This window comes from Nannobrachium achirus, assembly GCF_963921795.1.
Source record: "Nannobrachium achirus genome assembly, chromosome: 20".
In the NCBI taxonomy this organism is placed as follows: Eukaryota; Metazoa; Chordata; class Actinopteri; order Myctophiformes; family Myctophidae; genus Nannobrachium; species Nannobrachium achirus.
Genome location: NC_137827.1, coordinates 19,157,146 through 19,179,797, shown reverse-complemented (window position 1 = coordinate 19,179,797; position 22,652 = coordinate 19,157,146). Strand labels below are relative to the sequence as shown.

General features: G+C 45.0%; 1 protein-coding gene across 1 annotated transcript; it reads left to right on the top strand.

Moving 5' to 3' along the window:
• Positions 1-721: 721 nt before the first annotated feature.
• thbs1a (thrombospondin 1a) lies at positions 722-19,738 on the top strand (the record flags this gene model as incomplete). Its single annotated transcript, XM_080750883.1, has 22 exons — positions 722-800; positions 2,100-2,328; positions 4,326-4,662; positions 5,060-5,138; positions 5,319-5,408; positions 6,567-6,676; positions 7,898-8,023; positions 8,857-8,953; positions 9,196-9,369; positions 9,531-9,707; positions 9,879-10,052; positions 10,440-10,720; positions 11,409-11,627; positions 12,881-12,988; positions 14,698-14,857; positions 15,300-15,418; positions 15,939-16,173; positions 16,556-16,783; positions 17,566-17,837; positions 18,396-18,493; positions 18,895-19,034; positions 19,605-19,738. The coding sequence occupies 22 exons, from the start codon at positions 722-724 to the stop codon at positions 19,610-19,612; spliced, it is 3,540 nt and encodes a 1,179-aa protein (XP_080607009.1). The 3' UTR covers positions 19,613-19,738.
• Positions 19,739-22,652: the final 2,914 nt, after the last annotated feature.

The window sequence follows — 22,652 nt, the reverse complement described above, 5'->3', positions numbered from 1 at the left end:
CACTCCCCCTTTTCCTCCAGAGCGGCTGGGATTGGCCGAGCCGTGCGCTCAGGAATGCAGGGAAAAGTGTTTAAATAGCCGTGATGTCTGAAGACTCGCTAGAATAATCCCAGGCATCGGAATAAAGAACACAGCAAGGCAAATAACAAGAGTTCTTCTCCGCGAATAACAGGGAAACGCGCTGTATAGTAAAAACTTATTCAACCGCAAAGGGATTTCTGAACTGGACAGAAGACAACTGGACAAAAAATATCAAGGATAAGCGAGGACTTTCTTCAAGACGAAGCAATCTTTATTTATTTTTATATATATATTTTGCCAATAGGTTTTTTTTAATCATTTATAAGGTTTGTAGCTGACTTTATTCGGCTATTTATTATTTAATTTTGACGGACACAGTTTAAACCTGCAGTGTTTCTCAAACTTTTACATTTCAAGGAATCTCCTTCACTCTGACAGCATACAAGTGGAACCAAATGGACCCTGATGGGTCCATTTGGTTCCATTTGTATGCTGTCATAGTTACAGACCTCCATGGGTCAATTTGGACCCCTCTAAGGAACACACAGAGTCCCTGGAATCCACTTTGAGAACCACTGGTTTAAACTATAGCCTAACATTTTAACCGTTTTGCTGTTGATGATGATGCAGTAGCCCCATTATACAAAAATAAATCTCTCATTTTTTTGTTTAAATAATAGCAGATATTCGGGCTTTCGAGATGACGCTGCTGTGCTGCATCTTTTTGGTGCAGTTGATGCTTTGGACGCATTGTGAAGACGCAAGCGCAAGAGTGGCAGGTGAGTGAGCAAGATGATCATAACGGAAGAAATGCTTTGAAAAGAGACAGTCGGCTTTACTGACTGACTGTCGTGGTTGCGTTTCTCCTCCGCACACGTGTTTGTCATATTCAGGCTCTTATTTATGTGATGCTTATGTGCTGGCTGATTACCTGATGTCTTTGTACTAAGCAATATTTGTCAAAATGTTTAAATTAAAAATAAATACAATAAAACATAAAAAATATATATATTTAGGCTAGCCTACTGTTAACCAAATTGAGCACAGATATTTTAAATGGAAAACAGGCCAGTGGTATCTACTCAAAGTGGGTTCCAGGCAGGGATTCTCTTAGTCTAAATAGGGGATTCTAAATTACATTTACCCTTGCAAGTCTGTGTAACTCTGACAGTGTATAAATGGGAACCTAATGGACCCGGACGGGTCCATTAGGTTCTTCTCATTTATACACTGTCAGAGTTAAGGGTGAGTCATTGAAATGTGAAAGTTTGTGATATACTTGCCTATGCGTATAGGGAGTAATGTTTAATGACCTGCTTGTCTGTTTATCACAGTGGTGGAAAAAGTACTCACATTTTTTACTACTAAAAGTATATATTATAGAAATACAGAATACAGAATTTTAAATGTACTTGAGTAAAAGTACAAAAGTATTGACATAAAAATGTACTTAGTAGTCTACCAAAAGTAAAAGTAGGTACTCATTATGCAGAATGTCCCATTTCAAGATTTAAATCTTTTCAAAATAGCAGATCTACAAGCTCACAATGTGTATGCACATCTGCTCTTTTCAAATGTCCAAAATGTATATTGGGGCTGAAGTGGTTAATGTATGTTTTGTAATAATAATCAAAATCTACAAAGTAACTATCTACAAAGTAACTAGTAACTAAAGTTTTCAAATCAACGCAGTGGAGTAAAAGTACAACATTTGGATCCGAGACGTAGTGGAGTGGATCGGAAATTGGAAATACTCAAGTAAAGTAGGCTACAAATAAATACCTCCAAATTGAACTTAAAGGGGAGAACCACCCATTTTCAACATTGAACTACAATATGTCATTAATATACCTTTGAGTTGTTATGTGGAAATAAGAAAAAAAAAGTCCCCCCACCCTCCCTCCCCCCTTCTGTGTTGCCTAGAACTGGTAGGATAGATCGTGGGGTTTGGCTTGCAAAGTACACCGTGATGACGTTGTGTACTTTGCAAGCCAAACCCTACAAAACCCCAGGAGTAAAATGTACTTGTTATAGTCAGTTATTCACGCCACTGCTTTTATCGTCGTGTTTTGACGCAGAGAGCGGCGACGACAACAGCGTGTACGACCTCTTCGAGCTGGCCCGGGTGAAGAAGCGAGACAACGGCGTGACCCTGGTGAAGGGAGCCGACCCCTACAGCCCCGCCTACAAGGTCCTCAACGCCGACCTGATCCCCCCGGTGCCCGACACGTCCTTCAGGGACCTGGTGGACTCCATCCAGGCCGAGAGGGGCTTCCTCCTCCTGGCCAACTTCAAGCAGTTCAAGAGGTATTAAAGTGTTTTTATTTGTTCTGGTCATTTAATGTTGTGTGAATCGTGTATACACAAAGGGACCCTGATTTTTTTTTTTTGAGCGGTGGTCACACCGTCTCCATAGCGTGGCCGTGTGTGTAGGTATGTATGTTTGTTTGTATGTATGTGGGTTTGTATGTGGGTCTGTATGTAGCCTGTGGTGTAGTACCTTTTCTGACCACACATGTTAAGGGAGGGGCGCTGTTTTCAGGCCAGGCCAGACCAGGCACACACACACACACACACACGCACACACACACACACACACACACACACACACACACACACACACACACACACACACACACAGGGGGGGAGGGGGGGGGGGGGGGGGGGGGGGGTTGGTGGGTAAACCACCGCTCAGTTCACACGGGTGTGATTTTTTTAGAACAAAAGGTGTTTATTTGCCATTCTGTCTCCATATACATTCACAAAGTTATATCAGCAAGTTGTTATCAGCAAATATTCCACAAATAATAATAATAACACAAAAGCAAAATGAAGATAAACACAAAACACACACATCGGCTAACATTAAATAAAACAATTTAGGAATTTGGAAGAAATAACAGGACATAAACTTGGAATCAGAACACAACACACACTCAAAATCTCACAATAGCATGGCACCTACATTTACATTCATACAGGGAGATTCAGATAACATATTACCGGGGCCCAATTCTTAAGGAAAACATCGTACTTCATCTGGAGCTTAGCAGTGATCTTTTCCATAGTGTACACTTTAATCAGTCTCGCGTGCCATTGATCAATTGTAGGTGGTAATGGTCTCATCCAGGTCTCATCTAGAGTGATCAGGGGACCCTGATTTAAAGGCCCGCTGTCAGCCCGAAATTTTAATATTATGATACAGTAGTTCATGTGGTCTCTCTCCCGTGTGCATCCTGAAACAGTCTGAAACTTTCAGACTGTTTCTCTGATTTCTCTGCCCAACAACAGCTGACCAGTACAGTAAGTCGTCATACAGTCAGGCTATACAGACAATTAATTTGATTGGCTTATAATTGCGCATTCCCACAATGACATCGTAAAAATGTTAACTTGTTTTTTTAAGATGATTCTTAAAGTGACAGTAACCCTTTAGGTGACAGGCCCCCTTTAAGCAAGCCATTGAGCTTTCTTGTGGTCTTTATCCTTTGAGTCCTGAGTCGAGGCATTACATTTTGTATAGCACGGTTCTATTGTGAAAATAGCAGATCTACATGCTCACAACGCCTCGCAACGCGAGGCGTTGTGAGCAACTAGATCTGCTATTATAATTTCCGCCTCTAATATTTGACAATTTGGCCCATGTTTCATTTGTCATTTTAGAGGTATTAACAAGTCCATAAATTGTCACTTAAGAAATGTGCACCCTCTATACACCTAAACTTGATGTTGGTTTGTTTACTGTTGAGAGAGAAAACAATGTTGCACATCAAGTTAATCATCCGGGGACCTCCTGGAGGTCCCGACCCACAGGTTGAGAACCACTGTTTTAGTTGACCTTGTGTCAGTTGAACTGTCCTGTCCTCCAGGGACGTGCAGAGAATGTTAGAGAGGCAGGGGCTGACATTTCTAAAAAGGGCCTTTTGGTGAAAACATCGAAAATAGCCGTCCTCCAAGGCTCCAAGCTCACAACGCGTCGCAGCTTGGAGGTCAGCTATTTTCGATGCTTGATTTCTACACATTTCTTGATTTCAACATAAGATGCTGCATTCAAGTTCAGGGGAGTTTGGACAAGGCAATTCTCTTGAATGCTGCCTTCACGTATATGGCTCGGAAAGAGGACATTTGCGTTTCTTTCACCATAGTGAAAACTGCATTCATGGTCTGCAGAGGGCACTTTTTACAGACGGGTAAAAGGGCAGGGGCCCAAGCCCTGTTTGATGTCTATGTGTGCACGAGCCTGCTGTCCTGTATCTTGTCCCATGCAAACTTCTAACAAAGCATTCAATCGATCCACCAACCAGGACCCGTGGCGCGCTGCTGACGGTGGAGCGCGCCGACGGCTCTGGGCCCGTGTTCGAGGTGGTGTCCAACGGCAAGGCCAACACGCTGGACGTGGTCTACTCTACCGGCGCCGGCGGCGCGCAGCACGTGGTGTCCATCGAGGACGCCGACCTGGCCACGGGCCACTGGAAGAACATCACGCTGTTCGTGCAGGACGACCGCGCGCAGCTGTTCGTGGGCTGCGAGGAGGTGAACGTGGCCGAGCTGGACCTGCCCATCTACAAGGTGCTGTCCCAGGAGGTGACCGACACGGCGCGGCTGAGGATCGGGAAGGGCGCCCTGAAGGACCGCTTCATGGTGAGTTTCGACGATCGGGATTCTGTGGAGATTTCGTTGAAAACGGCTATAGTCCTATTAGGCCTTTTTAGGTGCTTTACCCATTTAGGTATGGGATTATTTTATACTTTAGCTATTGAAAAATAGCTGATATACAAGCTCAGACTTGCACACATTTTCACGATTTTTCAAAAATAGCAGATCTACAAGCTCGCAGCGCGGCACCGAGTTAAAGCATTAAATAATGCTTAATAATGTGTACCGATGATGATGATGATGATGATGCTATTATCATTTATTTTAACCTTTTATTATTATTCGTTTTGTTATGTTAACTTAGAAATCTTGCTCTGATTTGAGTGCTTGATCAAAGTTGAATGGTTTGAATTAAACTTAAGACTGTTGTTGCATTTTTCAGGGAGTGCTTCAGAATGTTCGCTTTGTCTTCGGGACGACTTTGGACGCCATTCTGAGAAACAAGGGATGTCAAAGTGGAGGTGAGTCTTGTGAAAAGTTAGCTAAGCTAAAGCTATTTTCACTCATTTTTAAAATGATAAATGCAAAACGAACAGTTTTGGACGTACAAGGTTTCCACCCGACGACGACGATAAGCCACAACATTCGTGACAGTGGATTGACAGCGATGTTAATGAATTAGTGTCTCTTGTGCCCCTCAGCCACCCTGACCGATGTCATGACCCTGGACAACCCTGTCAACGGCTCCAGACCCGCAATTAGGACTGATTACACCGGCCACAAAGCCAAAGGTGACCCACCTCTCCTCTCCTCTCCTCTCCTCTCCTCACCTCACCTTAGGGGGCACGGGCAGGGGTGTCACACCAAATTCTGAGCCCTGGGTACAAGGATTCACTGCGGGCCCCCCATGAATGTTAACTATTGAAAAATAGCAGAAATACAAGCTCACTGCGCGGCACCGAGTGCCGCGCTGCGAGCTTGTAGATCTGCTATTTTAGAAAAATCGTGAAAATGTGTGCCAAGAAACCTATGTCTCCATGTCAGTGATGCTCAAACTTTTTCATGTGAAGGACCCCCCCATCTCAAAATATTTAGTTCCAGGGACCCCCCAGAAGCAAAATTTGAGTTACAAATGTTCACTTAAAAAATACATATATTCAAAGATTTGCGCACATTTTCACGACTTTTCAAAAATAGCAGATCTACAAGCTTGCAGCGCGGCACTCGGTGCCGCGCTGCGAGCTTGTATATCTGCTATTTTTCAATAGCTAAAGTTACTAGGGCCCCTTCCACCTTGGGCCCTGGTAACTCAGTCCCACTTTCCTACCCCTTGTGACGCCCCTGTTCACTGACACTCCTCTGTCGAGTCTGTCCGTTCGCAGTGGTGGAGCAATAACTAAAGAGGCCCACATTTACTCAAATACCTACCTTGAGTGCAATTTGAGTATTTATGTTGTTGGACACTTTTGACACTTTATTCTTCTACTCCGCTACAGCTCAGAGGCAGATGTTGCACGTGTTACTCCTCTACAGTTAATTGAAAACTTTAGTTACTAGTTGCTTTGCCGATTTAGATTATTATCGCAAAACACACATTAACCACTTAGGTTATGCTGTTGTGAGCTTGTAGATTGGCTATTTTTTAAAAGGTTTGACCAATTTTGGAAACATTTAAGTACTTTCAATTCGGTACTGTAAGTAGCCTATTTTTTGTATATCTTGGATATTGTATTATGTATATCTTTGTAATTTGTACCCAAGTCAAATATTGATTGAATACATACCCTTTACTTGTATCTAACCCTTGTATGAGTGTTTTGACATTGGGGTATTTCTACTTTTACAAAAAAAAAAAAGAAAAGGGAATCTTCTTCCACCACTGGTATAACTTTGATAGACAGTGAGGTAATTGACCTTTCCGGGCCTTTCTCTCTCTCTCTCGTGTTCAGATCTGCAGTCGGTCTGTGGCTTCTCCTGTGAGGATATCGCTGGCATGTTCAAAGAGCTCAAAGGACTCGGCGTGGTCGTCAAGCAGCTGTCCAACGAGCTGCGTAAAGTGGTAAGGAAGGAAGGGGCCATCTGGGGTCTGCACTCTGTCATCTTTTCACTCTCTCACTCTCTCCTCCCTTCCATCTTTCATTCCCCCCATGCAGGGGCGTCACAAGGGGGGGGGGGGGAGTGGGACTGAGTTACTAGGGCCCAGGGTGGAGGGGCCTTAACTATTTTATACTTTAACTATTGAAAAATAGCAGATCTACAAGCTTGTAGATCTGCTATTTTTGAAAAGTCGTGAAAATGTGGGCAAATCTTTGAATATATGTATTTTTTGAGCGAACATTTGTAACTCAAATTTTGCTTCTGGGGGGTCCCTGGCTGGAACCAAATATTTTGAGATGGGAAACATAGGTTTTTCAAAAAACCTTAGAAGGATTTGAAATATTCAAAGACTCGCACAAATGTTCACGATGTTTCAAAAATAGCAGATCTACATGCTACGAGCTTGTATATCTGCTATTTTTCAACAGTTAAAGCACAAAATGACGCGTAATAATGCGCTCCCAGTCTAAACGGGTTAAACCCCCCTTCCCCCCTATGAAGAACATTCATGGGGGGCCCACAGTGAATCCTCCTTGTACCCAGGGCCCAGAATTTGGTGCGACACCCCTGCCCCCCCATGCCTCCAGCATCACGTGTCATCCCCCCTCCCTCACCCGTGCCGCTGCAGCAACACCCGGGCCACTTGCTGCTGTAATGACAGTCCAATGGCCAAGTCCTCGTTAATGAGACCCATGTGAATACACAAAATATGTTTGGCTGTCGCCGTGCTTTTCTGTAACTGCTTCAGTAGAGTCGGAGCAATGTCTTAATCACGGTGTCGGCCCGTGATTCATACGCATTGGAACCTTGGCAAGGGGAATGTTTTCCATCCTCGTGTCTGAACGCCCCCCCTCCCCGTCCCCTCTCACTTTCTCATTCTCACTCTCTCTCTCTCTCTTTCTCCCTCTCTCTCTCTCTCTCTCTCTCTCTCTCTCTCTCTCTCTCTTTCTCCCTCTCTCTTTCTCTCTCTCTCTCTCCAGATACAAGATTTCAGGCATCTTAAACTTTTATTGTGCATCATCACATTCGCGGTAGAAACTTGTCTTTTGGTTGTGCAGAGCTCCCAGACGACATAAAAGAATTCACATAAATGCACTCATCAAAGACTCCCGTAAAATGACGCTAAAACGTTCTCTCTCTCTCTCTCTCTCCCTTCTCTCTTTTCTTTGTCTCTCTGCTATAGTCTGAGGACAGCGAGCTCATCAAGAACCAGATGAAGATCCACGCTGGTGTGTGCATCCACAACGGCATGGTGCACAACGACAAGGACGAGTGGACCGTGGACGGATGCACCGAGTGTACCTGTCAGGTAATTCAGACATTCTCAACCTTCAGGAACGTCAAGTGCCGTTTCATCGATATCAGCCCTGTTTGGTATCGTCTCCATGTTCTAAGCTTTTGTGTTTTTTGGACCCCCGGTGGTCCCCGGTGGTCCCCGGACCCCGACCGCTGAGAAGTGAGGGAATCAAACACTCAAACCCCCATATGGTTGTACGGAGTCCCTCAGGGCTCTGTGCTAGAGTGTTTTCTCTTATCGTGGGGGAAGCTTTCGCTTGGCAAAACAAATCTGGATTTTGCCATGTGCTGTTCAGCCTCCATTCATACTTCGCCGCACAACGGCGTTGCGCGCTTGAAAATAGCCCGCTCTGCGAGGTCACGGCGCTTTGTGGATTTGCCCGTTTTCCACCCACCGTCGCATGACAGAATAACGTGTAAAATTAAGTCTTACGCTCAATTGTCTGTTTCCATTTCCTAATGAGGTGATAATAGGCTCTGGTATTTACGTTAGCCTCGCTTAAGATCTGTCTGAGGGACCTTCCAGTCCATCGACTGGAAGCAGCATGGGGCCTTTTCTTTTTTCCACTCGACCATCAAAAACACCTACTAAGGGTGTCCGTGTTTTGAAAGGAGAGTTTTATTTTCCAGAAGCACACAGCAGGATCCCCCCCCCCCCCCCCCCCTTACAACTGATACAGATCGCCTCATTGTTAGGAAACATAGCAATTAGGCTTGGCACGGCCTCAGCAACACTTCACTGGCGTACATTTTTTCCAGTTGTGTAATCATCAGGCAGTCGCTCGGTCGGGTCCGATTCGTTGGACTAATTCAACTGTTTCCTGACTCATTCCTCTGCACACACAGAACTCTGCCACCATTTGCCGTAAGATCTCCTGCCCTCTGATCCCCTGCGTCAACGCCACGGTGCCCGATGGCGAGTGCTGCCCGCGCTGCGGAACCCGTAAGTTGCTTTAGCATAGTTTTGTCAAACTTCTTTTTTGATCGATTGTTTTCCTGTGTGTAATGTAATATTTACGCACATTAATAGATTGTATTGATTATTCCCACGCCACGCCACGCAATGAGCTTGTAGATCTACTATTTTAACAATTTCCCTGTCCCTGGAACCAAATATTTTGAGATGGGGTTTAAGTGGTTAGTATAGCGCCCCTCACTCATAACGTGTGTCCCGTCTCCTCGCAGCGAGTGACTACGCGGAGGACGGATGGTCCCCATGGTCTGAATGGACGCCTTGTTCGGTGAGCTGTGGGCGGGGCATCCAGCAGCGGGGACGCTCCTGCGACCGCATCAACAGCAACTGTGAGGGCACCTCTGTGCAGACGCGTGACTGCTACCCCAAAGAATGCGACAAGCGCTGTAAGTCACTTTCTCCCCCCGATCCTTGACAAGTCCCATTGTAACAGCAATAATAACTTCTCAGTGTCATGACCACATCATAAATCATGAATGAATCATAGAAGAAAAAAATCACTGAAATATTCAGGGACTGAATGTGTTCTGTTATTATTGTTTTCCAGTCAAGCAGGACGGCGGTTGGAGCCACTGGTCCCCCTGGTCCTCGTGCTCGGTGACGTGCGGCGAGGGCGTCATCACCCGCATCCGCCTCTGCAACTCCCCCACGCCGCAGATGGGCGGCGAGGACTGCCAGGGACAGGGGCGCCAAACGGAGATCTGCACGATGTCGCCTTGTCCCAGTGAGTTGAGCCGCGAGTGGCGTCGACGTGATTCGATTCAACCGCGTTTTGTTAAAGTTTCAACAAGACCCTTTACATGTGGAGCAGAGATCCGACATCGCCCCACATAAGAGTATTAAAATACATATACTTTGGTTTTAAATGCTAAAATGCATTGTGTCTTCTTTATAGTCAACGGCGGCTGGGGACCCTGGTCGCTGTGGGACACCTGCACGGTCACCTGCGGCGGTGGGATCCAGACCCGCAAGCGCCTCTGCACCGACCCCGCCCCCAAATATGGAGGCAAGGAGTGCGTCGGTGGCGGCGCCATGTCTCAAGTGTGCAACAAGCAGGAGTGCCCCGTCGGTAAGCATTTTGAAGATGTCAGAAGACAGCAGATCAACAAGCTCATAGCGTGGCACAGAGTGCCGTGCTATGAGCTTGTAGATCTGCTATTTTCCGAAAAATCTTGGACGTTGATGCAAATCTTTGAATATGTATTTTTTAAAGCGGTCATTTGTAACTCAAATCTTTCTCGGGGGGCCCTGGAACAAAATGTTTTGAGACGGGGGTCCCCGGCCAAATACATATAATTCTAGGGGTATTTCGCTTTAAAAGGTTTGAGCACCACTGATATAGAAACATACGTTTCTTTCAGAAAAGCATTAGGATTTGGAAGACACATTTAGTAGAATCGGCCTCAGATCTTAATGGCTCTAAAGAAACAAATCCCTTTTTCTCCTTTCTCTGCAGACGGCTGCCTCTCCAGCCCCTGCTTCCCCGGCTCCAGGTGCACCAGCTTCCCCGACGGCACCTTCAGGTGTGGCCGGTGCCCGGGCGGCTACACCGGCAACGGCGTCACCTGCAGGGACATCGACGAGTGCAAGGAGGTCCCCGACGCCTGCTTCACGCTCAACGGCGTCCACCGCTGCGAGAACACGGAGCCGGGCTACAACTGCCTGCCCTGCCCCGCCCGCTACTCTGGACCTCAGCCCTTCGGGAGAGGAGTGGAACAGGCTACCGCCAAGAAACAGGTTTGGGAATTTTTAACTGTCGCTCGTTGTTATTATTAGCGCACGTGTAAATGCTTGGAGTTGATTCTAATGTGCTCGGCGCTAGTGCTGCACCATATAGTTATCGTATCGTTATCGAGGTACAGTATGACCATGCGCAATGTCAGTATCGCAAAAGGGAAGATATGGGCAATACTGGTATATCGCCCTGGGTGATGTATTGGCCATATTGTTGCTCATATCGCCCAAATCTTTGCCTTTGCTACACTTAGAATATCAAATAACAAGTCTAGGAACCCAATAGCACTTAAAATCAAGAGTGATGTTGACTTGTTATTGTTAACATTGTTTTTTGAATAATGCTTAGTTTTCACTTAAAATATTGAATTTGAAATGTGTACATTAATATCGTATTATCTTGAAGTTGTTCCTTTAGGGTGGTCTAAATTGACCCATACAAGTCTGTAACTCTGACAATGTACAAATTGAACCAAATGAACCCTGGCGGGTTCATTTGGTTCAATTTGTACACTGTCAGAGTTAAAGGGAAACCTTGAAATGTGCAAGTTTGAGAAACACTAATCTTATCGATATCGAAATATTTGGCATAAATACTGAGATATGAAATTCCGTCCATATCGCGTAGCCCTACTAGGCGCTAGCATTTCTTTAATCGGGTGCATTGTGTGTGTGTGTGTGTGTGTTCTAGGTCTGCACGCCTCGCAACCCGTGTGTGGACGGCAGCCACGACTGCAACAAGAACGCCAACTGCATCTACCTGGGCATCTTCTCCGACGCCATGTTCCGCTGCGAGTGCAAGCCAGGCTACGCCGGGAACGGCTACATCTGCGGCGAGGACTCTGACCTGGACGGCTGGCCCAACAAGGACCTGCTCTGTGTGGAGAACGCCACATACCACTGCAAGAAGGTGAGCCACACATCTACTCAACCACAGTACTTAGGTACAATTCACCCTTTGTTAGCCTTCTGGTTGGTCCCTGACTGACCAACCAGCAGGCTCTATCTGCCTTGTCCCGCCCTGGTTCCGCCTTTTTTATGTTGAATTAGTTAAAACATTTTTTTGGAGAAATAAAAACATTTAAAAACATGCTGAGTCACTATACTGCCACTGAGCAGCTCCATTTTACTGAAACCAAGTTTGAAATTAGAATTGAACACACAGAATAACAATATGAAACAACTGAATTAAAATGGTAGTGGATGGAGTGTCCCACCGAGTGTCCCACCAAGACACAGCAACCAATAGGTGTGAAGAGGGGCGGGACAACGGGCGGGACTTGACAAAGGGTGAATTCTGCAGGTTTACCGGGGTTTTTTCCCCAATTATCAATACTTTTACTTCTACTCCACTACAATTATTTGAAAACTTTAGTTACTCGTTACTTTATATATTAAGATTATTATTACTAAAACATGCATTAACCACCTCACCCCCATGTATACTTTGGCTATTTTCAAATTGTTTTTATATCTTTTAAAACTTGTGAAATTGGACATTCTGCATAATGAGTACTTGTTCTTTCGGTACTTTATGTATATTTTGATGCCAATAGTTAACTTATATACTTTTACTCAAATACACTTCGATTACCAGACTTTTGCTTGTAACAGAGTATAAACATTCGAGTATTGATTAGGGCTGTCACGATTATGACATTTTACATGACGATGAATTTTCTCTCAAATAATTGCGATAAACGATTTAATTGTGTTTTTGTCGTTGACAATTACATTTCTGTTTGGCTTTTGGCTTTGAAGTTACACATGGTAGATATGACACATAAGATAAATATAAAAAGAAATGACTTGACATATTTGACAACTTTATACTTAAAAAAGAACATTGATAGTGGAAATAGCAGATCTACAAGCTCACAACGCGTCACGATGCGACGCGTTGTGAGCTTGTAGATCTGCTATTTCCACTATTTTTTACATGGAAACGATTATGAAAAATAATCACGATTATGTCAAATAATCACGATTAGACGATTATGTAATAATTGTGACGGCACTAGTATTGATACTTTTACTCAAGTTACAAACGTGGGTGAAACTTCTTCCCCCGCTGACCCCACATGGCCTGGTTATATCTCATCTCCTCTCCATTGTTTAGTTAATTGCCCCCCTAGGCTAACCAAACGTTTGGTTTCTTTACAGGATAACTGTCCTGTGCTGCCCAACTCCGGCCAGGAAGACCACGACAAAGATGGCCTCGGTGACGAATGTGACCAGGATGATGACAACGATGGGATCCCTGATGATAGGGTGGGTCATCATCGTGAAAGCCATTTACTTCCCCCGAGATCTTTGGTTTCCCTTTTAGCGGCCAGACGTAGCAATCAGGAGTCAGCCCTTCTTCCTTCTGTAGTGACAGTCAGAGGCGTCACAACTAGGGGGGGGGGGAAGTGGGACTGAGTTACTTGGGCCCAAGGTGGAGGGGCCTGGAATTATTTTATATACTTTAGCTATTGAAAAATAGCAGATATACAAGTTCACAGCGCGGCACCGAGTGCCGCGCTGCGAGCTTGTAGATCTGCTATTTTTGAAAAGTCGTGAAAATGTGTGCAAATCTTTGAATATAATGTATTTTTTAAGCGAACATTTGTAACTCAAATTTTGCTTCTGGGGGGGTCCCTGGAACTAAATATTTTGAGATAGGGGTCCATGGCCAAATACATATCATTTTGGGGGTCCTTCACATGAAAAAGTTTGAGCACCACTGACATAAAAGGATTTTAAATATTCAAAGACTTGCACAAATGTTCATGATAAAAAAATAAAAAATAGCAGATCTACAAGCTCGCTGTGAGCTTGTATATCTGCTATTTTTCAATAGTTAAAGCACAAAACGTGAGTGAATCCTTGTACCCAGGGCCCAGAATTTGGTGCGACGCCCCTGGCGACAGTCTGCGCGTCTCTCTCGGTTTTCCACCAGAGCAGAGACACCCACTGGAAAGCCAGTAGCATTATAAATAGTATGATATCGTTTGGGGGCGCGAAGCCAGGCGCTCAGGACGAGGTGGCGCGTCGCCCGTAATTCATAGTGTGGATGGAAGAAAGTCAGGGAAGGAAAAGCGCTGTGGCGAGGAAATGTTAGGTTCTCACAGTGGAAGATCACGTTTCAGCACAGAGGCCAGCATGTTGCTGCAGGGCAGAAACCTCTTATCTCCAGATTTTAACTTTTTGTGTTTTTTTTTTCCCCGTGAATGAATGCCCAACTTGATCATACTGAAACCTCACAAAAGAATCAAAAGTAGCACCAGCTTTTAGATCTGCTACTTTTGCTACTTTTGAATTTGAATCCTGAAAAGTAACAGCTTTGGACAAATCGTCGTTGTCGGGTAGAAACCTTGTATGTCCAAGACCGTTCGTTTTGTATTTATCATTTTAAAAATGAACTAAACTAGTGAAAATAGCAGATCTACAAACACACAACATCTCACACTGCGAGGCGTTGTGTGCTTGTAGATCGGCTGTTTTCACGTCTTTTGTGCGACAGCCTTGTATGATGAATCAGGGCTTTACTTGGTGAAAAAAACATACAAATTTGAAAGGTTTCCACCCAACAGAGACGATATTCCAACTCCCGGCATGAATTCTCTTCCCTAAGACAGAGATTCCCAAACTGTGGGCTGGGGCCCGCTGTTGGGCTGTGAGAATATTGCAAGTATGGACCCCCACATAATTGTCAAAACGCAAAGATTTTAATTATAATCTAACTTTTATGTAAAAAAAAAATTACGTCATTGTGACCCCGATAAATAGTAACTTAACTCGATCGATCGATCGTTAAAATAAACACGCCGTGAAGATGCACGCGGCTCACCCGTCTGACCACACTGTTGAATCGGTCGAGAGATTTTCAAATTGGGTTAGGTTAGCAAATCGCAACTGCCACGCATATCATTTCTGTGGGAACATTTCTCGTCGTCGACTGTGTTTAGTAACCGGACGCCGTTTCTTTGAACATTCAGGACAACTGCCCAAGGGTGTACAACCCCGCCCAGTACGACGCCGACAGAGACGACATCGGCGACCGCTGCGACAACTGCGTGTTCGTGGCCAACACGGATCAAGCGGACACGGACAACAACGGCGAGGGCGACGCTTGCGCTATCGACATCGACGGCGATGGTAAGTCTTCTCTGCGAAGTACATCGTAGCCATGTAAATCAGTGGTTCTCAACTTGTATAGAGGGTATCTGCACATTTCTAAAGTGACAATTTAAGAACTTTATAATACCTCTAAAATAACAAATGAAACATTGGCCAAATTGTCAAATATTAGAGGCAGAAATTGTGAAAATAGCAGATCTACATGCGCACAATGCCTCGCTTTGCGAGGCGTTGTGAGCATGTAGATTGGCTATTTCACAATAGAACCGTGTTTCACGAAATGTAATGCCTCAACTCTTAGTGCTCGTCAGGATGGGGGTCCCCAGTTAAAATAAGATTATTTGGGGGGTCGCGGCCTGAAAAGGTTGAGAACCACTGATGTAAATGACACCGCGCTTCCAGCATGACGGAACACCTCCGTACCAGGGCTAAAGGCAATTAACGTTTCACCCCTCGACAGGCATTCTGAACGAGCGCGACAACTGCCCGTACGTCTACAACCTGGACCAAAGGGACTCGGACGGGGACGGGGTCGGGGACCACTGTGACAACTGCCCTCTGGAGCACAACCCTGACCAGGTAACGTCACGTTAAACATCTCGACCTTTTAAAAGACACCGAACCTTTCATACACACAAGCCCCTCCCCGAAAGGGAGACAGCGGAGAGCCTTCATGTAACTATGCATACATGACTCCTCAAGGATCAAGGCTATGCTTTGCACCTGCGTTCTGCCTTTTAATGAAAGGAAAGAATGCGAGAGCTTTCAGGAAAGACTCTGTGGAGTCAGTGCCCTCCCCCCTTCCTCCCCTCCCCTTGTCAATTAACCCACCTTATTTGAACAGATATGAATGCATGTGTATAGCGTTGCCAAAGCCACAAGGACACTGGATTCTTTTTGCGGGGGCATTACATTGCTCGCATGCCTGAAGACAAGGGAGTGCATTTAAACATGCCGAGAACAGAAGCTCATATCGAATAGGCTTGGCTGAAATAACTCTGCGGCGCATTGGAGCGAGGAGGACAAGCGTCCTATAGTTGTATGAAAGTCTCTCAGAACTCTTCCCAATAAATGAACCGCTCTTCTTCTCCCCCCACAGATCGACTCCGACTCGGACCGCGTGGGAGACACGTGCGACAGCAACCAGGACATCGACGAGGACGGCCACCAGAACAACTTGGACAACTGTCCCTACATCCCCAACGCCAACCAGGCCGACCACGACAAGGACGGCAAGGGCGACGCGTGTGACCACGATGACGACAACGACGGCGTACCCGACGACAAGGACAACTGCCGCCTGTCCTACAACCCGGACCAGCTGGACTCTGACGGTGAGTCGCTTTCCCCCGACCGTTCCCCTAACGTCGGACCCTCACCCACTTCCATTTGTACCCTCTCTGAGTTATGGTGGCCCTTCGAAATTGAAATGTTTTGAGAGCCACTAGTATTATAATTGTATAGCAGACGTGAAGTCCACATACCAGGTTTGACCAATTGTGGTCAAACCGGTTCCGGGTAACGGTTCCAAATGTGATGGAACCAATTCTGGTTCCTCAATGTTGAATCCGGTTCTGTCGGTCCCTCCGGTTTTCCGGATCCCAAACCCTACCCTCAACCCGAGCAATGCACACGACGCAAAGCCATGTTAACGCGATCGGTTACATCACCGTACAGCTTCCGTTGTATTAATCCCCATTGATCTCTTCCTCTCAGGTGATGGTCGCGGTGACGTGTGCAAGGACGACTTTGACGGCGACAAGGTGCTCGACATCGACGACGTGTGCCCGGAGAACTTTGCGATCAGCGAGACGGACTTCCGCAGGTTCCAGATGGTTCCCCTGGACCCCAAGGGCACCTCCCAGATCGACCCCAACTGGGTGGTCCGTCACCAGGGCAAGGAGCTGGTGCAGACCGTCAACTGTGACCCCGGCATCGCTGTCGGTACGTAAACGACACGCAATCTTGAACCAAAAGATTAGGAGGAATAAATCAAGCCGTTCTCAACCTTTCCTTGAAAATCTCAAAAGCGTTCGCCACCCACTCATCCGAAACATTGGTCAGAGTGCATTCTCAGAGCATAATTTGATCAATCAATTGTTTTCTGACTTGGATCAATAGAACTAACGTAGTATATGTTTCTATTCAGCAGCATCACAATAAAGACTCACATTTATAGGATTTAAATAAATAATTCCATGACTTTATTATTATAACGTTTAAAATAATTATGAAACATTTTCATTTGGTACCATTAAAATCGTGATGTTTTGACAATTATTTGGGGGCCCGCTTGTTATATCTCTCTTCAGAAGTAACTCTAAACCAGTGGTTCTCAAATGGTACGTGTACCCCTTGGGGTATGCAGGGGTACTGCAGGGGGTACAGGAGAAAATGGGAATATGTATTTTGATGGGTAATGACAAAACCTTGACAGTCTTTGTGTGAACCTTCTCATCTGTAAATTGTTAAACCAAATTACATCAATACTTTGACTAGTACAACTGCTATTGAATAGAAAGCAATGTTTATTTGCCATTATGCCATTATATTTTGAACATATTGGCTTTGGAACTGGACTTTTGATGTAAATGTTATAAGCAAAATGCTGTAGTCTGGAGAAGGGGGTACTTGGCTTCAGAAATCAGTATAAGGGGCTACTGCAACCAAAAAGGTTTGAGAACCAGCGCTCTAAACCATCTCCTCCTGTGTGCTCCTCCCATCAGGCTACGACGAGTTCAACTCGGTGGACTTCAGCGGAACGTTCTTCATCAACACGGACCGCGACGACGACTACGCCGGCTTCGTGTTCGGCTACCAGTCCAGCGCGCGCTTCTACACGGTGATGTGGAAGCAGATCACGCAGACCTACTGGTCCCACACGCCCACCCGGGCCCAGGGCTACGCCGGCCTGTCCATCAAGGTGGTCAACTCCACCACGGGGCCCGGCGAGCACCTGAGGAACGCCCTCTGGCACACGGGAGACACTCCGGGACAGGTGGGTGGCGATGTCGACCGGTATGATACAGCAGTGGTTCACATAGTCAAATGCGGGGGAAAAAAAGAAAATCAGGACTATTCAATATATCGTCGTTGTCGGGTGGTTCGTTTTGTATTTATCGTTTTAAAAATGATTTAAACTAGTGAAAATAGCCGATCTACAAGCACACAACGCCTCGCGGCGCTTTGCGTTGTGTGCTTGTAGATCTGCTATTTTCACTAGTCTTGTGCGACAGTCATGTATGATGAAGCAGGGCTTTACTTTACAAAAGAAATTGTACACATTTGAAACTTGGAGATACGATGTTTCTGCCCGACAGTGGCGATATATATAACATTTTCAGGTATTTCTCTGAGATTTTCAAAAAATAGCAGATGTACAAGCTATTCTTTAACAGCCATATAGATGGATAAAAGTGGTGCAATGCCATGACCTACTTTTGCTCGGGACCCCACTCTGAGCAGATATATACAGAGAAGAAAAGGCTCACATTTCAGAAGACTTTTTTTTGTTGGTTTTCTCACATTTCAAATGTTTGCGATTCCTTTTGTCCAGGTGCGCACCCTGTGGCACGACCCCAAGAACATCGGATGGAAGGACTACACCGCTTACAGATGGAACCTGATCCACAGGCCCAAGACCGGACTCATTAGGTAACCACTACCCTAACGATCTTCTTTTTACTTGAGTGAAAGTAGCAATACCACAAAGTGACAAAAGTTAAGAAAAAGTCCTGTATTTAAAATGTTGCTTGACTAAAAGCACTTGAAATCTTTGGAAAATAGAGTTACAAGCTCACATTGGGTGGAATCTTGACGTGCTGTGTGAGCTTGTAGATCTGCTATTTTCCGAATAGACAAAGTATAAAATAGGGCTTAAGTGGTTAATGTATTTTTAAGAATCTAAAAAGTCATGTTTTCCATTAATTCTAGTGGAGTAGAGTTACTTTCCACCACTGGGTTTTAGGTCTGACCCAAAATCACACTAGTTTGTCTTTTGGCTTTCTACTATTTGCCGTGCTGATGAATCAATGTGGCTGCTCGTTCTCCTTCAGAGTGGTGATGTATGAAGGCAAGAGGATCATGGCAGATTCTGGAAACATCTACGACAAGACGTACGCGGGTGGAAGGCTAGGTCTCTACGTGTTCTCTCAGGAGATGGTTTACTTCTCGGACCTCAAATACGAATGCAGAGGTGAGTCCTGTGCACACTCAGTTCAGCACCCTTACCTTGAAGCAGTGGTTTTCAACACTTTTCATATCAAGGTCCATTATTTATTCTGCATTTGAGCCACGGACCACCATTTGGTGAGATAGCCTCTCAGAACCAAAACCCATACAGTCCAACGATCTTATCCAGCGATTATGTTATCGTTGGATAAGATTTTGTCCACAATTCCATTCTGTATCAATGTGGTACCAAAGGAGAAATAACAGGCAAAGGTTGATCCAAATAACTTCTACATTCTCTAATTGTGTAGACTTCTTGTAAATTAAGTAATGCAGATGTTTAACAATAATTTAAATCTTGAGAGCGCAAGTTCATTTTACACTCTCAAGAGTTAAAGATCTATAAGGGTCCATTTGGTTACCAACTCTTCCATCGTTTACCTGGGGACCACCTGGAACCCCCCCAAGGACCACTGGTGGTCCCCGAAACACTGTTTGAAAACTGCTGTTTTGAAGCATGAATAATATGCATCAGGTGGAAACGTTCTTGCACTTCGATCGTAACATCTTTCTTCTTCTTTTAAATCTGTTTCAGATGCATAAACGGACTGCGGATGTCCTGCCAGAAGAATGTACCGATCTGTGTCAACAACAACACGACTACGCAAATTGAGACCCGGAACAATGATCTTTGTAGCTCTTCCCTTTGAGACGTGCACATTGGTGGAACGGAGAGCGAAGTGAGCTGACGCGAGGTAGAGAGGGGACCTCAGGACTTTTTAAAGACTGTTCTATGACGACTCTGCACCACTGCACCACACACAGACTGAGCGTAGCGACGTCCCCCCCCCCCTCTTGCGCCGACCGGCGTAGGGAAGGAGGGCCACACACGTCGCTATGCACCCCTCGACCGCAGCAGCTGGGTCGGTGGTATTCCTCTCCGGATGGGGGTCCAAATGGAAAGAGCATCGTTTGTTGTTTTTTGTTTTGTTTGTTTTTGGGACTTTATCATTTTTCTAGCGTTAATTCAGATCTGCTGTGGACTCGAGAAGACTTGTTTCAATATGAAGAAAGTAGTAGGAGACGTTGCGTAGACCGGGCCGATCACACGGACGGCCCTTGAAGGAACTGTTGAGGGGACCATGGACAGTATGGACTGACTGTTAGAATCAAAGAGAGCGAATGTTGCCTGTGTGTGTGTGTGTGCGTGCGTGCGTGCGTGCGTGCGTGCGTGCGTGCGTGCGTGCGTGTGTGCGTGTGTGTGTGTGTGTGTGTGTGTGTGTGTGTGTGTGTGTGTGTGTGATTTCACGTGAAGTGCATTGTGCGGCTGACAGCCAAGCCAGTTTGATAGTTTTTTGTATTTCTTTTGACCACCCCGAGTCTCCCGAGCGATCCCTCCAGACCTACAAGGTCTTCAGATCAGCCAAGCCACGGGGCAGTTCTGTGAATAGGGAAGAACATGAGACCGTTTCTCAGTAATGATTGAATTTTGTGCAAAGAGCACACAATCCAGGACAGCACACAGGACTCCCAAGAACCAGCACAGACCGTTTGGGGAGTAGTTATTACTATCCAATATGTATTATATTATCTGATCTTGACTGAAAGCATCGAGGGACATAAACAGAAAGGGCCAGTCTACAACCTGCCATGAGGGGAGTACATACGTTCTTATTTATTTAGTCACCAGAGGTTATTGGAATATTGGCAGTGAAACACATTTTTTTGTTCTCTTATCTGCCAAAAGAACTAAACAACCTTTCGTGTGCGGTCACACCAAACTTTTGATTCCTTATATTGGCTGATTCTACCCTCATAGTTTGTTGCCATTCGAGGATTTCTGAAGAAAAAAAAAAAAAAACGTTCCCATCGAAAAGCATTGGCAGAATCTGTCCGCATTGGTAGAATTAAAGTTTGGTGTGACCCTTAGTAACACGTTTCAAATAACTGGATTCTTGAATACCTTAGAACCTTTCATGGCGGGGTGTCGTCTTGTATCTGACCAAAATCTTTCGGAAAAGAACAAATTAGGTGTCCTTAATCTTCGTCTGCACAGTATGCATGATTGTTTGGCTCAGTGGGCATGTGTGTACATTTTTGACAAGGGACGGTCCAAGGAAACCCTTGATGTACAAATAATACCTCATGACTATTATTCATATTTGTATCAAGGCCAACAAAAGAAGGATGTCTTTTCTCACCTGCAGGAGTATACATTTGGTTGGCTTCTAAGTAAATTCTTATTGAGCAAAAAAACGTTAGTACAATCAATTATATACTGTATATAAGATATTTTTGTAGAAGTAAAAAAAAAAAGGCCCCAAGAGGAACGTAACGGTTGAGAGATGTTTTTTATGTTTTATATGCTATTTGTATGTTCTGTCCATTTTGTTGATAAATTATTATGTTTGTCTTATGTAAAGAGGTTATTTCATTTGTGTAGATACATGCTATTTAAATAATTTATGTGGAAACGTTTTTGTCTGTATAAACTTGTTTGCACACTGACATGAGGATGTCTTTGTTTGTTTTTGTATTTCTGTCCTTTTTTTTTTATCATTAGTGAAGCATTTTCTATAAACATTTGTACCATAGTTTTTATCCACAAAGTGATGTTTATACTCAAACCAGTTATTTTGTAATGCCAACTGAACAATAAACACTTCAGGAAATAAATCATAATGTCTTGAGATATCTGTCGTTGTGGATTTTTTCCTTTGAGCCAAATGGATGTTAATTTAAGCGGCTGCCCAAATACTTTCAGACATATGCTTATCGCTCAGTGATTCTTGGCCATGATGTTGTGCTTTGACTGAAAGTGAAACCTGTACTCCCTTAGACAAGCAGAAGGAGCAGTTTAGTTGAGCCAAGTGAAGCCTTTGAGAAAGGGAGGATCCCTTGAAGGAAACCAGCAGCAGGAAAACTCAAAGTGAAGTAGACCTGCAAAGTGCTGCAACTACAACTATCAAATATGTTATTATTAGCCATTATCCCATTCCATCGATAACCTTTTGCATTAATCAAAAAATATTACTATAAAAAAAGTGTGCATGTTAAAACAGAATTGGGTTACAAACTGTAACACAGTTGAACATACTGTCTGAACATATATGTCTTTCTGTCTTGTCTGTCTCGAGAAAACGCTTCTCTCGCGGGCTTGAGTCCCGATCCCGACGACCTTTGCTGCGTGTCACCTCCCGATCTCTCTCCCCATTTCCTGTCAACCTACTGCAGGGGTCTTCAACAGGGGGTCCAGGACCCCTAGGGGGTCCTCAGAGTTACTACAGGGGGTCCTCCAAATCTCAAAAATAGCAGATCTCTGTGTGGAGTTTGCATGTTCTCCCCGTGTCTCCTAGGGTAGATACCCTCACAAAAACATGCAGTAATCCTGGTCTCTATAAAGCCTCCCCCTGGACAGCCGGGGCGCCTGATGGAGGGGAATGGAACTGGTTGGAATAACGTGTTCCTTCCACGCGCTACATCCAACCGGGGAAGCTCCCCCTGTCAGGTGATAAGAAGCGGCCTGCTCACTCCTCATGCATTGAAGGAAGCATGAGCTCAGTTCGGGGCCCTCCCCAGGTTGGCAGAGGGAGAGCAGAGCCCAGGATCACAGCTTAGGCAATTGGCACCAGGGTGAAAAAAA